Genomic DNA, 12,747 nt, shown 5'->3' on the forward strand with positions numbered 1-12,747 from the left:
TCCAGAACCCACACAACCATTCAGTTTTTCACTGTCAGTACAGTATTCAATAATTCACAAGATAGTCAACACTTTGTTAAAAAATAGCCTTGTGTTAGATGATTTTTGCCCCACTGTAGGCTAATGTTAAGTGTTCTAAGCACATTTAAGGTTGGTTAGGCTAAACTACAGTGTTTGGTAAGTTAGATGTATTAAATGCATTTCGACTTACAATATTTTCAACTTGGGGGGTTTACCAAGATATAAGTCAAGGAGCATCTGTATTTTCAGACATCCTCAGTGAGGAGTGAAGCTTTCCCCATGAGTTCCGGAGCAGGGCAGGCTTTCTGTATCCCTGCTGTCTGGTCTCACGCTGGTTCACAGAATTTCTTTGGCAGCATTAGCTACTTCTTGACACCACAGGGACAATGAATACAGGCACATAGCCAATGGGCCTGAAAATACCTCTTGGGAGTCTCCATGGCCTTAGAAGTCTCTCTCAGTCCAATGAAAGTCACTTTTTTGCCCACTATTTAGTAGGTACATTTTTAAAATTTTGTATCTTGAAAATTTTCAAACATCTTCCTAAATGAACCTCCCTGGTTCATTATAGGGAAGCAGAAGATGGAACCAAGTTCAGTTTCAATTACTAGCCAAGAGATCTTAAGTAAATCTAGGACTCCTTCTCCCCCAAATCTCAGTTTTCTACTCAGTGGCACAGCCGTGCTTTGCTTTCAGGATCTATCTGGGGCTAGAAGGAAACCTAAAGCCAGTGTGATACTAGCAATTATCTGGGTGACACAGTGAGTCACATAGGACCAGATGGAAGGTGATGGAAATAATCTGTCTCTGGAATGAGATTTCTCTAGCAAGCTGGGCCCTGAATGAATAAGGTTCCTTAAGGATTCCATATGCAACACCTGAACTGCTAGGATGATATTGACAGCGAGTCTTCGTTCAGGAACTGGCGTGAAAAAAAAAAACTCATTATTCAGACGACACAGAGAAATGACCTGTCTAGACAGCTTGGGAGGATGAGGTGTCTAAGCACAATTATTTCTAGCATGTTGGAAAGCCTGCTCCCTCATCTCTTGTGAAAACAGAGCAATGTTTCACCACCTCTTGTGTTTGCGTGATTGCAAGAGAGAAGCAACTATGCCTCCTGCCTGAGTTTTGTTCCTTGGCAAATCATGGTGGCTGCTGTCTGAGGAGAAGGTACTTCCGCCAGGCCACTCCCACCACTGGCTATGAGATAGGGCCAGTTCTGTCAGTGTGGTCACAGTTTTCACCTTGGTGACAGTCTCTCACCTCTTCTCCAGCTCTGCTGGTGGACACTACTCCTGGGGAGGGTCTCAGAAATACTCTACTGTGCCCCTGTTTCTGGTTGATCATTACAATTCAAATGGAAAATGAAAATCAGAATGAAAAAAAGCTGTGCAGACACACAAAGGAAAACGTTGCAAATAAATCCACAGCATGTTAATGGAAGTTATCACAAATGGATGGGATAAGGGAGTCATTTTTAAATTTTTTTCTTTGTGCTTTTCTGAATTTTTCGAAGTGACAAGAATAATTTCTCTTTGCTTTAAGGAATCCAAATTGGTCCTTTCTTGTCTGGATAGCGCTAGGCCACTGAAGACCTGTAATTCATCATGGTCCAATGACTTTAGAAAGCGAGGCATGAAACCTCCATGCCAGCTCTGGCTTGCTAATGTTTTACTGGCCAATGAACCTGCTTGGAGCAGAGCTCTGGGCACCTGGGTCAGCCGTACCCACAGTATGACTCAGGCTTCCTTTAGGGACGCCCAACGGCAGGAAGGGCTGTAAGGCAGCAGCTGCCTGACAGATGGAGGCAGTTGACTGGCTCAGTGCACGTCAGGGCCAAAGTTGTCCTCAGTTCTCTTGCTCAGGGATCCAGGGTGCTATGCCTCACAGCACTTCTTAGATGGGAATTTATACACATGCCTAGTTGGCTGCCTTTTAGTTTTCACATCACATGGGGCTAGGAGGCTGGGCAGGGTTTCCTAGGAGCTCAAGAGTCCTACTGCTTCCAGCGCTGTGAAGATCTGTGTGAAGATCTGGCTCTTTCCCAGGCTCAATTGGAGACAGACTCCTCCTGCTGCCTTTTGCCAGCCTCCTCTAACTCATCGCCACAGTGGGTTCCACAGATGACAGGTCTGTCTTCCCAGACTGGAGTTGGGAGGAGGGCAAGAGGTTATTGGCTAGTAGAGGAGCCCTCCGGCCATTGCTCTTCTCTGTCCAAGCCACCCTGAAGGAAGGAACTGGGGAGGGTGGCCTGTCCTCCTGAGGCTTGGGTGGCCTTTGGCACATGCTCAGTAATGACTTCAGCTCGACCCTGAAGTTCTCGTTCAGCCAGCAGTAGATGAAGGGGTTGTAGCAGGTGCTGCTCATGGCAAACCAGTGGAAGGCAAAGTAGAGGGCATTGTTGGTGCGGATGACCTTGCTGGACAGGAGGAGGACGTAGCAGTTGAGGGGGAACCAGCAGAGGGCGAAGAGGACCACCACCAGCATCAACATCTTGATGGTCTTTTTCTTTTTGCGCCGCAGGGCGAGGTACTGCTCCGTGGTCACGTCACCAATGGTATTGCACAGCCACAGCTTCTTGGCCACCCGGGCGTAGGCCACAGAGATGATGAGGAGGGGCAGGATGTAAAGCAGGATGAAGGTGGCCAAGTCCAGGTACTTCCAGAAGAGGTCAGCTGGCTCGGGGAAGTCGGGCAGGCAGAGTGAGCGCACGGTGTCCTCACTGGGGGCAGGAGGAAGGGAGGGAGAGAGAAGAGCAAGTGACAGGAGACATTAGTGCACAAAGGCTTCATCCGTGGGAGCACTGGGCTCCCCCTCCTTTGGGCTCCTGGCATGTCTGTCTAATATAGCACTTTTGATGCGATCGCCTTGTTATCTGACTACATTTCTGGTTCCCCCACTAGACTGGGAATTCTATAAAGGTAAGGAATGCACCTGAATCTCTCTTAATCTTGTATTATTCCTAGTTCATAGTAGAGACCCAATAAATACTTGTTGAATAAATGAATGAAACCCTGGTATTCCTAGTCTGAAACTAACTCGTCCTTGAGGAAATCTTAGAATTCTCCATTGTACTACCTTACTCATTCCAAAGGGAACTAAGGAATAAAGAAAAAAATGATGGGTCTTGCAATCACTCATACAACACATATTTATTTTATATGGAATTACCCTGGTCCTGTTCACCTTTCTTAGGGATATCCGTGTGGTTTGTTGCTCTTGTTACATGTGCTGGTGGCCATCACAAAGGGAAAACTCCCTTTGCTTTTGTTAGCCAATAAAAAGTCCTCCATGTGTGAAGGCAGAGGAAGGAGGAGTCTGAATCTTGGGTGGTCTGGTGTGTGATTCATTCCAATACCCTACAATTCACGGAGGGAGCCCTCATAAATTAGTTGACATCGACCTCAGGGCTTGTTTCTCTTGACCTTGCTTTTGTCACAGGAGTGTGTGGAAGTGTGTATTTGTGGGGGATAGGGGGTAACTGTAGCAGACGCAGGCTGTGCACTGCCTGTGTCCTCTCAGATCCCTTTCACCAGCCTAGAGCACCAGCCCCCAGCTCCTGCCAGCTCGGAAAGAAACGGTTGGCATCTGTGATCTTCTACGTGCCTAGGACAACTCTAGGGCCACTGAAGACCTTTCCCGCAGATTCACCAATAACCATAAGTGGCCAGGTGTTTCTGGTTTTCCCAGGAAGGCCTGGAACCAACGACTGGAAGATGGAGGAATACAAAGCCCAGCTCCCCGGCCTCCCTTCCTTGGTCTCCCCCACTTCCCTGTCCTGTCTCCCTACTCCCTTACCCATCACTCCTGGCAGCACTGCCTTAATAGGCCACTTGCACTTGTACCTGCCTTTTTGTCTGACCCTGCTTCTAAGGAATCTCGTCTAAACAACTGTGAAATGACAACAATCACTTTAAAATCATTCATTCACTCATTCATTCATAAATGTGTGCTGAAGGCTTGTAATGTGAAGACAGTAAGCTGAGTGTTGAGATCACTGAGGCAGCAAAATCAGACACAGGCCCAGTTCTTCCCAAACTAGAGGGAATCACCTTCAATGAACTAGTTTGCAGGTGCTAAAAACGGAGTGTTTGAAAGAAAGACATTTCTCGTTCAGTGACAGCATATGATAAAGAAACCTGAGGGGAAATGGGGGAGGTAGAGAAGCCTGCCTCAGACACGGGCATGCATACACATTTTGTTTGCAGCTTGTGTGAGAGAATTTAAACTTGGCTCATGTTAAGGCCTTGGCGAGTCCCATCTCGGGCTGTGGGAGTGCGCGCCCCCTGGTGACAGAAGCCGGTAACTACCGCCAATCCCTGCAGACCAACTGGAAAGGGGAAGGAGGACGCGAAAGTGGTTGAGAAGAAAAGAGAGAAAGTGCAGAGCACACACGCACCGGGAGGCAACAGGATGGGAGCCAGGCAAAAAGAACAGCTCAGGGAGGCAGGTACTAGTTGCTCTGAGCGCCGTGGATTCGCTGGGGACTCAGATTTCCCTCTGCTCCAGGTCCCTGCCTGGCTCAGGAGAAGGCTCAGCACACGCTCCTCTGGGTCCAGGCTGCTCTCTACGAATTCATCTTACCTATACTTGAAGGTGAATAACTTCTGGCAGATAGCATGTGGGAGTGAAAAGAACGTAGCCATGGTCCAGATGACAGCGACATAGATGACACCCTTTGTGATTGAGATCCGGGGTTTTAACGGATGCATAATAACCTGGAAGACAGGCAAACAGTATCACTAGCTGGAGAAGTTTTGAGGCAAATGAGAAATCTGGACGATGCAGCTCACACGTCACATAAGGCAGGTCCCATTTATAAAGCCAAGCACCCCTCACACTCATTACTGAGGCCCTGAGTTGCACCAGGTAGCTGCTGGGGACGGGGGTCACCCCACAGCTCACCTCCAGGGGTGGAAATAGGGGGTCGTCTGGATTCACAGACTCCTGGCAGTTCAGATGTCTCCTGCTGGTCATACCCAGGCAGAACCAGGGTCCAGGGAGAGAACTAGGGATGGGTCCGGGAGGTCTGCTCGCACAGAAGCACAGCAAAGCCGGCACAGGAACGAGCCTGTGGTCAGCTTCCACCTCCTCAGGACCTGAGCTCATCCTCCCACGATTCTAGACCCCTTAGGTTATGAAGGGCTCTGAGCGGGCCTGAGCTGACAGACACAGAGAGGAAATTCTCATCACTTATCGGGAGAAGCTGCATGGATGCTCATTTGTTTGCTCACAGCACTGTTTATGGAAGCTGCTGCTAAAATCACGGTGGGGCCCAGCTTTCACACGCCTGTAACAAAGCCATGTTATGGGCTTCGGGCTGAAACCCATCTTGAAATTGCTCTGTATGTCAATCAATTCTCCTAAAATATTTAAATAAAGATTTGGTTGTTTAAAACCATTCTCCTTTTAAGGTGAGAAACATTATTTTTTTAAAAAGGCATTCTAGGGTCAGGGGGAGAGGGCAGAAAGCTGCCACTGCCTCCGGGTGCCATCCCGGGACATTCTGCCTGTGTCCTGAGGATTTTGTTTTCTCCCAATGTTTTCAAGGTTCTACGGGAGGAAGTGACAAGGCCTCAGAAGCTGACCTGTGCATCTCCATTATGAACTTGGCCATGTCTGCCCCTCATACTCCTGTGTTCAGATTGCTGGAGGGAGTGGCAGCCTGGGGCACAGGCCCTAAACACCACTCAAGGACTCCGTGGGCTTTGGGATAGGACCCCATGTTTGGGTATATGTCACAGCAACGTGGCCAACATGAGCAAGACTTACCCCCCACCCCCATCCCTCAGACCCACCCTAAGCCCATGGGTCAACTCTCAGTTAACTGGTTTACCCAGGGTGAGTAGAGACCAGGTAAAGGTGATTCAAAGCCCCTCTTGTTGAATTAGGGGAGAAGGTTAAGAAAAGGCAGGAAATATTTGTATGCACACTTTGTACTAAAGCGTCTACAATATAAATAAAGAGTTAACACTTACAAAAATTATGGCATTTCAGAGATAAAGAGATCTCAAAGTTTGGCTAGTCTAATCCCTCATCAGATGCGTGAATCTCTTGTAAAACATCCCTATAAAGTTGTCATGCACATTTTGCTTACATATGGCTGGGGACATGAAACTCACTACCTTTCAGGCAGGTTTATCCACCTCTGGACACCTCTATGAGAAAATTCTCCCTCATATTGAACTGTAACTTTGAATCTGCATGTTTGAAGCCTCCTATCCCTTGGTCCTTGTTGCATCTCTTGGTGCTACTCAGTTAAGTCTCATTTCTCTTTGTCCTGGCGGCTCTTACAATACTGGACTTGTAGGTTCCTTTGAGTTTTCTCAGAGCAGGATGGTCTAGTGATCAGAGCTTGGGTTTGAAGCCAGATAGATCTCAGTCCTAATCCCAGCTTCATTCACCGGCACGTGATCTTGGGAAAGCCATGTATACGCTTTTCTAAGCCCCCATCCCTTGATTCAACAGAGGTCTAAGCACAGGCCACGAGTTCATTGAGTTAGCAGGTGCGGGGTGCCTGGCATAGAGCCGTCCTCTTCTACGTCCTGTTCAGTTCCCTTCACCATAATTGCCCAGGTGCTTCTGATGGGGCCAGAGCAGCGAGCAGGGCCTTCCTGATCCGGGACCATGCCCTACCTCAATGCCTGCTCCTGCCATCTGGTCATCCTAGCTTGTTTCCCTCCTCAGCAGCCAGGGCCGGTGAATATCTACCTCCCACTCAGAAGCCTTGTCTCTGATCTGCAATCATTTGCCACTCTCTTTTCATCTGTGATTTTCCAGGTTTGTTTTTCTACCCCTACAGGCAAGCTTATTAATTTCTGAGACAGAAAATGAGTCTTCCTTGCAACAACAAACTGGGAATAACTTTCTGCAACAATCGGGACAAATGGTTTAATATCTCTAATCTATGTGCTCATATTCAACAATAAGAAGACAAACACACTCATTGAAAACTGAGCTGAAACACTGTCTTGAGAGCCCCTACACTGCCCTGGAAAGCAAAGCAGAGAGGGGAGGACAGAGCACTGGGGGTAGGTGTGCTCACCTGGTGGCGGTCCACCGCAATGGCCGTCAGCGTCAGTGCTGAGACATGCAGGGAGCAGTACTGGGCAAAGCGGCTGACGTGGCACATGCCCTTCCCGAACACCCATGTGCTGTTCACAAAGCGGACCTGGAGAGGAGCCCACAGAGATCAGGAGACAGAGCTTGACTGTGACACCTACCTATCAGAGGTCTCTGAGGCGCATACCCTTTGAGAGGCCTCTCCCAGCACCTTCCTTTTTTCCATCTACAATGCTGAAGTGTGGGTCAAACATGATTTTCTCCAGCAAAATTCATCCTCATTCATTCAGTTCAACAAACCTTGATCATGCTTCTGGGCCAGGCCCCGTTAGGTACCAGGAAAGCTTGGGAAGGATGTGGGCTGTGGAGTTGGACTTCCCCCCTCTAATAGTTTCTTACTGTGCAGCCTTGGGCAAGATATGTGACCTCTCTGAACCTGTTTCTTCATTTGCAAAGGTGGTGGTGCTTCAAGATCTCTACCTTATAGACTTAGTGTAAGGATTAAATTTTTTTTAAGTCTATAAAGGGTGGAACACAGTGTCTGGAAGATTGTTAGAAAGAAATAATATCTATTTTTACATGTAATAATAAAATTAATTCTTGGCCCATACAATTTCAGGCTAGTGGAGGAGACACATCTGAAAAGTTACATCTGAAAAGCATGTGGGCTGTGCTAGCACATCTTGGCTAAAGTGACCTTGCAACTTATCATCAGGGAAGGAGATCAAGGGGCCTGGAGAGGTGTGGCAGGGAGAGATGACAAGCTCCCAGAACAGTGGAGGGCCTGGGAGCAGGCATAGCCTTCATCCCATTTCATCCAGGGCTATTTGCTCGCTCAATTAGTACTTGAGCTCCTGTGAGTAATGTCCCGTGCCTGAGACAGACCGAGCACCCATTCTGATTAAGGAGCTTTCAGTCTGGGCAGAGAAGAGCTCAGATAACTCGAATGCAAGACAGAAAGTGTCAGTGCTCTACAGAGGCCCAGACAAAGGGCGATGGGGCCACCAGGTAGGGATGGGGGTGGGCAGAGGCAGAGAGATGATTGAGATAGAAATAGGGCAAGTCAGCCCAACGGAAAGAGTATAGTGTAGTGATTGACAGCACAGTGTTGCCACTGATAGCTGTCACCTTGGACAGCTCTGAGCCTCACTTTCCTCATCTGTAAAATGGGGCTAACCTTTTCACATGTTTGTTATGAAAACCAAATAAGATAGGTAACACACGTAAAGCAGGTACAACAGTGCCTAGTACATGGCAAGTACTTAACACTGTAAACTGCCATTATCACAACATATGGGACATTGGAAGTGAGGAAGGATGTGCACATGGGGAGATGAGAATAAGATATGGGCACTGGATCAGAAATCCCAGGACCTGCTTGGGGACTAAGGAGCGGATTGATTTGGCTGGAGTGTGTGGACGAGAGTCTACCAGGTAGACTAACCAGGTATTTAAACTGGGACAGCAGACCCCAGGGACTTTACTCTCTTTTGGCCAGGCAGGGAGGAGCCCTTTTGAGCCCTTTTGAGCAGTCCAGTAATATTACAGAGCTAGAAATCTTCAGCTACTCCTACTTCTTACCCCTCACATTCAGTGAATTACCAAATCCAACCAGTTCTGCCTCTCCATGGTTTTCAAATCCATTTCCTCTTCTTCAGTGCCAAGGCCACAGCCCTCGTGGGGACCCCATCATCTCTCACCTGGGCTGATACAGCCTCCTAACAGCTTTCCCTGCTCCCCGGGTTTGTCCCCTTGTAATTCAGCCTTCACACTGCTGACAGCATTTTTCTTAACCAAAATCAGATTGCTGTCACCCTCCTGCCAAGAATCATCCTGGCTCACAGGACAGCGCCACATGCTCTACGGTGCCCAGGCCCATTCTCAACCTGGCCCAGCATCCTTTCTGGCCCATTCCCCATCTCCCTCCCCTGCATGCTCCTCTGCTGGGCATCTTATCTCTGCTATGTTGCCCCAGCTACACTGAGCCACTCAAAGTTCCCTCAACACACCGTGAACTTTGATGCCCCCTTGCCTTTGTTCTCCATGGTCCCTCTGTCTGCACTAAGCATTCATCTTGACAAGGTTTCCACTGGGAGTGGAGGGTACTTTTGCAGCATGCTTAGCTTCTATTGCTCCAAATCTGGACTTTTCCTTTGCTCCTTCCAGCCTCTGTCTAACCTATTGATGGCCACTCGGGGTCCCCTCAACACGAGCCAAGACCAGGGGCTTTCACATACTCCCCCTCCTCCCTGGCTGTCTTGAAGCACAAGACAGAAGCCTTTCTGGCTCCCCTTGGCTCCTCCCTTGGTTTCTGACCTGAGAACCTGCAATGGTGGGTTGAGCTGGGCCACTCAGTTGGGAATCGGAAGGCCACAGGTCATGATGGTCTTCGTGCTGCTTCCCAAAACCAGGATGCAAGGCTAGATCTGCTCAACCTGCTCAACAAGGTCCCATCGAAATGTCATATTCTTTGTAAAGTCTCCTTTGACTCTCTCATGGGACTCTGGTAGGTCAGAATGAAAGACTCCCTCCTCCAGGCTCCACCACATTCTGGGTATATCTTTATCACAGGAATTGCAGGCAATTGTGTGCTTTTCTCTCCACGATCAGAGCTGATGCTGACTGTAGTGTGTGAAGTGGATTGGAAGGGAGACAGGGAGGAAGGGAGTCTGTCACCAACCAGCCGAATGCAGAATACCTTGCCCAGTTGGGAGACCCTCCCCCCATCTTTTTCCCTCCCCCTACTTGCCAACACCTTGTAAGCTCTAATAGGAGTTTGGATTGGGGCAATTCTGTGGGTCAGGTTCAAGGCCAAGTTGCTTTGCCTCATCCTGGAGGGGATGAAGGGGTGCTGGGTTCTCAGGACCTTGACACCCCCTCTCTCACAGAAGATCCTCTGGTTCTTAGCTGGCATGAAGTCTGGGGCCTCTCCACCCCTTCCCGTGTCGGCTGCAGATCTAGCCTTGCATCCTGGTTTTGGGAAGCAGCACGAAGACCATCATGACCTGTGGCCTTCCGATTCCCAACTGGGTGGCCCAGCTCAACCCACCATTGCAGGTTCTCAGGTCAGAAACCAAGGGAGGAGCCAAGGGGAGCCAGAAAGGCTGCTGTCTTGTGCTTCAAGACAGCCAGGGAGGAGGGGGAGTATGTGAAAGCCCCTGGTCTTGGCTCGTGTTGAGGGGACCCCGAGTGGCCATCAATAGGTTAGACAGAGGCTGGAAGGAGCAAAGGAAAAGTCCAGATTTGGAGCAATAGAAGCTAAGCATGCTGCAAAAGTACCCTCCACTCCCAGTGGAAAGACCTCTGGATTGGAGTTAGGAGATGTAATTCTCATCCTGGCTCTGCCAATTACTAGCCAGGTAGCCTTGGATAAGGGATTGAACCTCTCTGTGCCTTAGTTTCCTCATCTGCAAAGTGTGAGCAATGTTCTCATCAGTGAGGATGAGAGAGAGAAGGTGAGAATACTTTTTAAATGTAAGGCTTGGAAGGATGTTCACACCGGTTGTTGGACTTATGGGGGTTCATCCTCTTCTTTTTGCTTGTGCATTATTTCTGGTTGTGTGCGTTTGTGTGTGTGTTTGGGAGAGAGAGAGACAGAGAGGTACAGAGATGGAGAGGGATAAACAGAAAGTGCTTTGGTAATAACTCAAATAATAGTAGTTATTCCATAAATTGAAAAATATAACACACTACAGAAACGTGCGGTATAACTGTCATTACAATTGCTCAGTCATCACCCTGACCCCCAAATCATCCATGAGAGCCACACTCTCGGGTCCCAGATGGAGAGAAATGACCACGAATGCCAAGTATCCAGGGCTTGAGAAGGAAGCCAGTTAACCACGCATTTACAAATGCCCCTGGCCTGCCCAGATCTGGGGCCCAAGCCCACCTCACCCTCATTCATTCCCCAACACAGACCTCACCCACAGCCTCATTGTCAAACCACAGAAGGGAAATGCACTTTAAATAAGCGGTCAGGGAAATGCACTTAAGCTTCCATTAACAGTCAGCGTTTGTCTGATATTTCAGTTGTAGCGCAAAGCAGCATCCCGTGGGTAGGGGGTGGGCATTTAATAGGCTGCACTTCAGAGGGTGGGGAGGTGACCTAATAATCTCTGCTGACATTTCGGGGACTTCGATTTACTGCTCAATTATCAAGCAAACCCATGCCTGCTGAAATTAAACAGGAAATGGGCATTTGTTACAGCCGGCTGCAGGCTCTCAAATCATTGACCCAGTGCCATTCGCAGCAGCAGCTCTGGCTTGGAGGTGAGGAGAGAGAAATCAGGGAGGGCGATGACAGAAACACAAAACACAGAGGCACTGACAGGAGAAAAAGAGATGAGCGGTGCGGAGATAGAAGTAGACAAACAGAGAAACACAAAGACAGAAAAAGAAATAGTGACAAAGAAGAAAGATAGACCTCAGAGAGAGATGGAGACTGACAGAAAGACTAAGAAAAACAGGAGGGAGTTGGGAGATGAGAAACTGGAGGTGAGAAAGCAAGAGAGAAAAGAGACTAAGGCGGGAGGAAGACAGGCAGAGGAGACAGAAAGGAGGAGGAGGAAGAGAAACTGCGGCGGAGGGAGGGAGAGCCCATGGAGAGAGACGAGAGTGACAGGGGATTGAGCGAAGAGAGGGAGACTGAGGCAGCGGGGCGGGGGAGCCTGCCGGCCCTACCAGCGTGAAGGGAGTGTTGAGCAGCGTGATCATGATGTCGGCGACCGCCAGGTTGACGATGAAGAGGCTGGTGGCCGAGTGCATTCGCTGGTTCTTGAAGATGACATGACAGACCAGGACGTTGCCGAAGAGCGAGAAGATGATGATGAAGGAGTAAGCCACGATGAGCAGGGCTTTCACTGTGGGGTTCTGGGACTCGGCCCCATAGCGCCTCCTGCCCGCAAAGTTCTGCCAGTCGGAGAAGCTGTAGTTGTTCCAGGAGAAGAAGTGCGAGGCGTTGGGCACGGCCAGGGCCGCCTCCGGGCTCTGCTCGTCCGCCGGGCCCTCGGGGCGCTCGGTGGCTCGCGCCAAGGGCAGGAGGCAGAGCAGCAAGAAGTGAGGGACCATTTTGCAGGAGCCGCCGCTCCGCCGTCCCGGGTGACACGAGCCCCGGCCCCGCCGAGCGCGGCGCGCAGCCAGCAGCCCTCGGTCGGCGCGCTCGCTCCGCGTTGGTTTGAGCGCTTTTGTATCTCTGCCCCCACCGGGCTGCTAGCGAGCGCCTCTGCGCCCTGGGCAGCGCGGCGGCGGCGACGCGCTCCGGCTCCCCCCGCAGGGCCCGGCCGCCTCCCGCTCCAGCTTGAACTCCTGCGGGGGCTTGCAGGGCTCCTCCACCGCGCGCACACGTTCGCTTTCTCCTTAGTCTCTTGTGAAGGAAGCCGGCAGGCAGGTGGAAGATGCCCACGGGGCGAGTTCGACTATGCGGGGTCATACTGCCAAGACTGGGTCTGCCTGGGTCTCCGTGTTCAGTGACAAGGATAAATTCCATTTGTTTCCATCTGAGCTTTAGCCTTGGCACAGTTTCAATACTGAGGTGGATCACTGAGTCTTGGCGGTTCCGGGAACAAGGCAAACAGTGAAATAGGGGGTTCACAAGCCCCCGGGGTATCCAGATTTCCGACGTGCTGGCGGGCTTATTAAAGGCTTGCTATTTCTTTAACA

The 12,747-nt window shown here is 49.9% G+C and overlaps 1 protein-coding gene across 1 annotated transcript; it reads right to left on the minus strand.

The window, feature by feature from the left end:
- Nucleotides 1-1,684: 1,684 nt before the first annotated feature.
- Nucleotides 1,685-12,294, minus strand: GPR83 (G protein-coupled receptor 83). Its single transcript, XM_012660050.1, has 4 exons — nt 11,770-12,294; nt 7,070-7,195; nt 4,609-4,742; nt 1,685-2,746 (listed from the first exon to the last, which is right to left on the minus strand). The coding sequence occupies exons 1-4, from the start codon at nt 12,154-12,156 to the stop codon at nt 2,119-2,121; spliced, it is 1,275 nt and encodes a 424-aa protein (XP_012515504.1). The 5' UTR covers nt 12,157-12,294; the 3' UTR covers nt 1,685-2,118.
- Between the last annotated feature and the right edge of the window lie 453 nt (nt 12,295-12,747).

Source organism: Propithecus coquereli, unplaced genomic scaffold, assembly GCF_000956105.1.
Source record: "Propithecus coquereli isolate 6110/MARCELLA unplaced genomic scaffold, Pcoq_1.0 Scaffold65, whole genome shotgun sequence".
NCBI classification, from domain to species: Eukaryota; Metazoa; Chordata; class Mammalia; order Primates; family Indriidae; genus Propithecus; species Propithecus coquereli.

Excerpts from the sequence above, each read along its gene's own strand:
- GPR83 (XM_012660050.1), bottom strand. The coding sequence starts at position 12,156 with ATGGTCCCTCACTTCTTGCTGCTCTGCCTCCTGCCCTTGGCGCGAGCC. Across the intron at positions 7,196-11,769 it reads TCAACACTCCCTTCACGCTG|GTCCGCTTTGTGAACAGCAC; the intron begins GTAGGGCCGGCA and ends GCTCCTCTCCAG. Across the intron at positions 4,743-7,069 it reads TTGCGGTGGACCGCCACCAG|GTTATTATGCATCCGTTAAA; the intron begins GTGAGCACACCT and ends CCTGTCTTCCAG.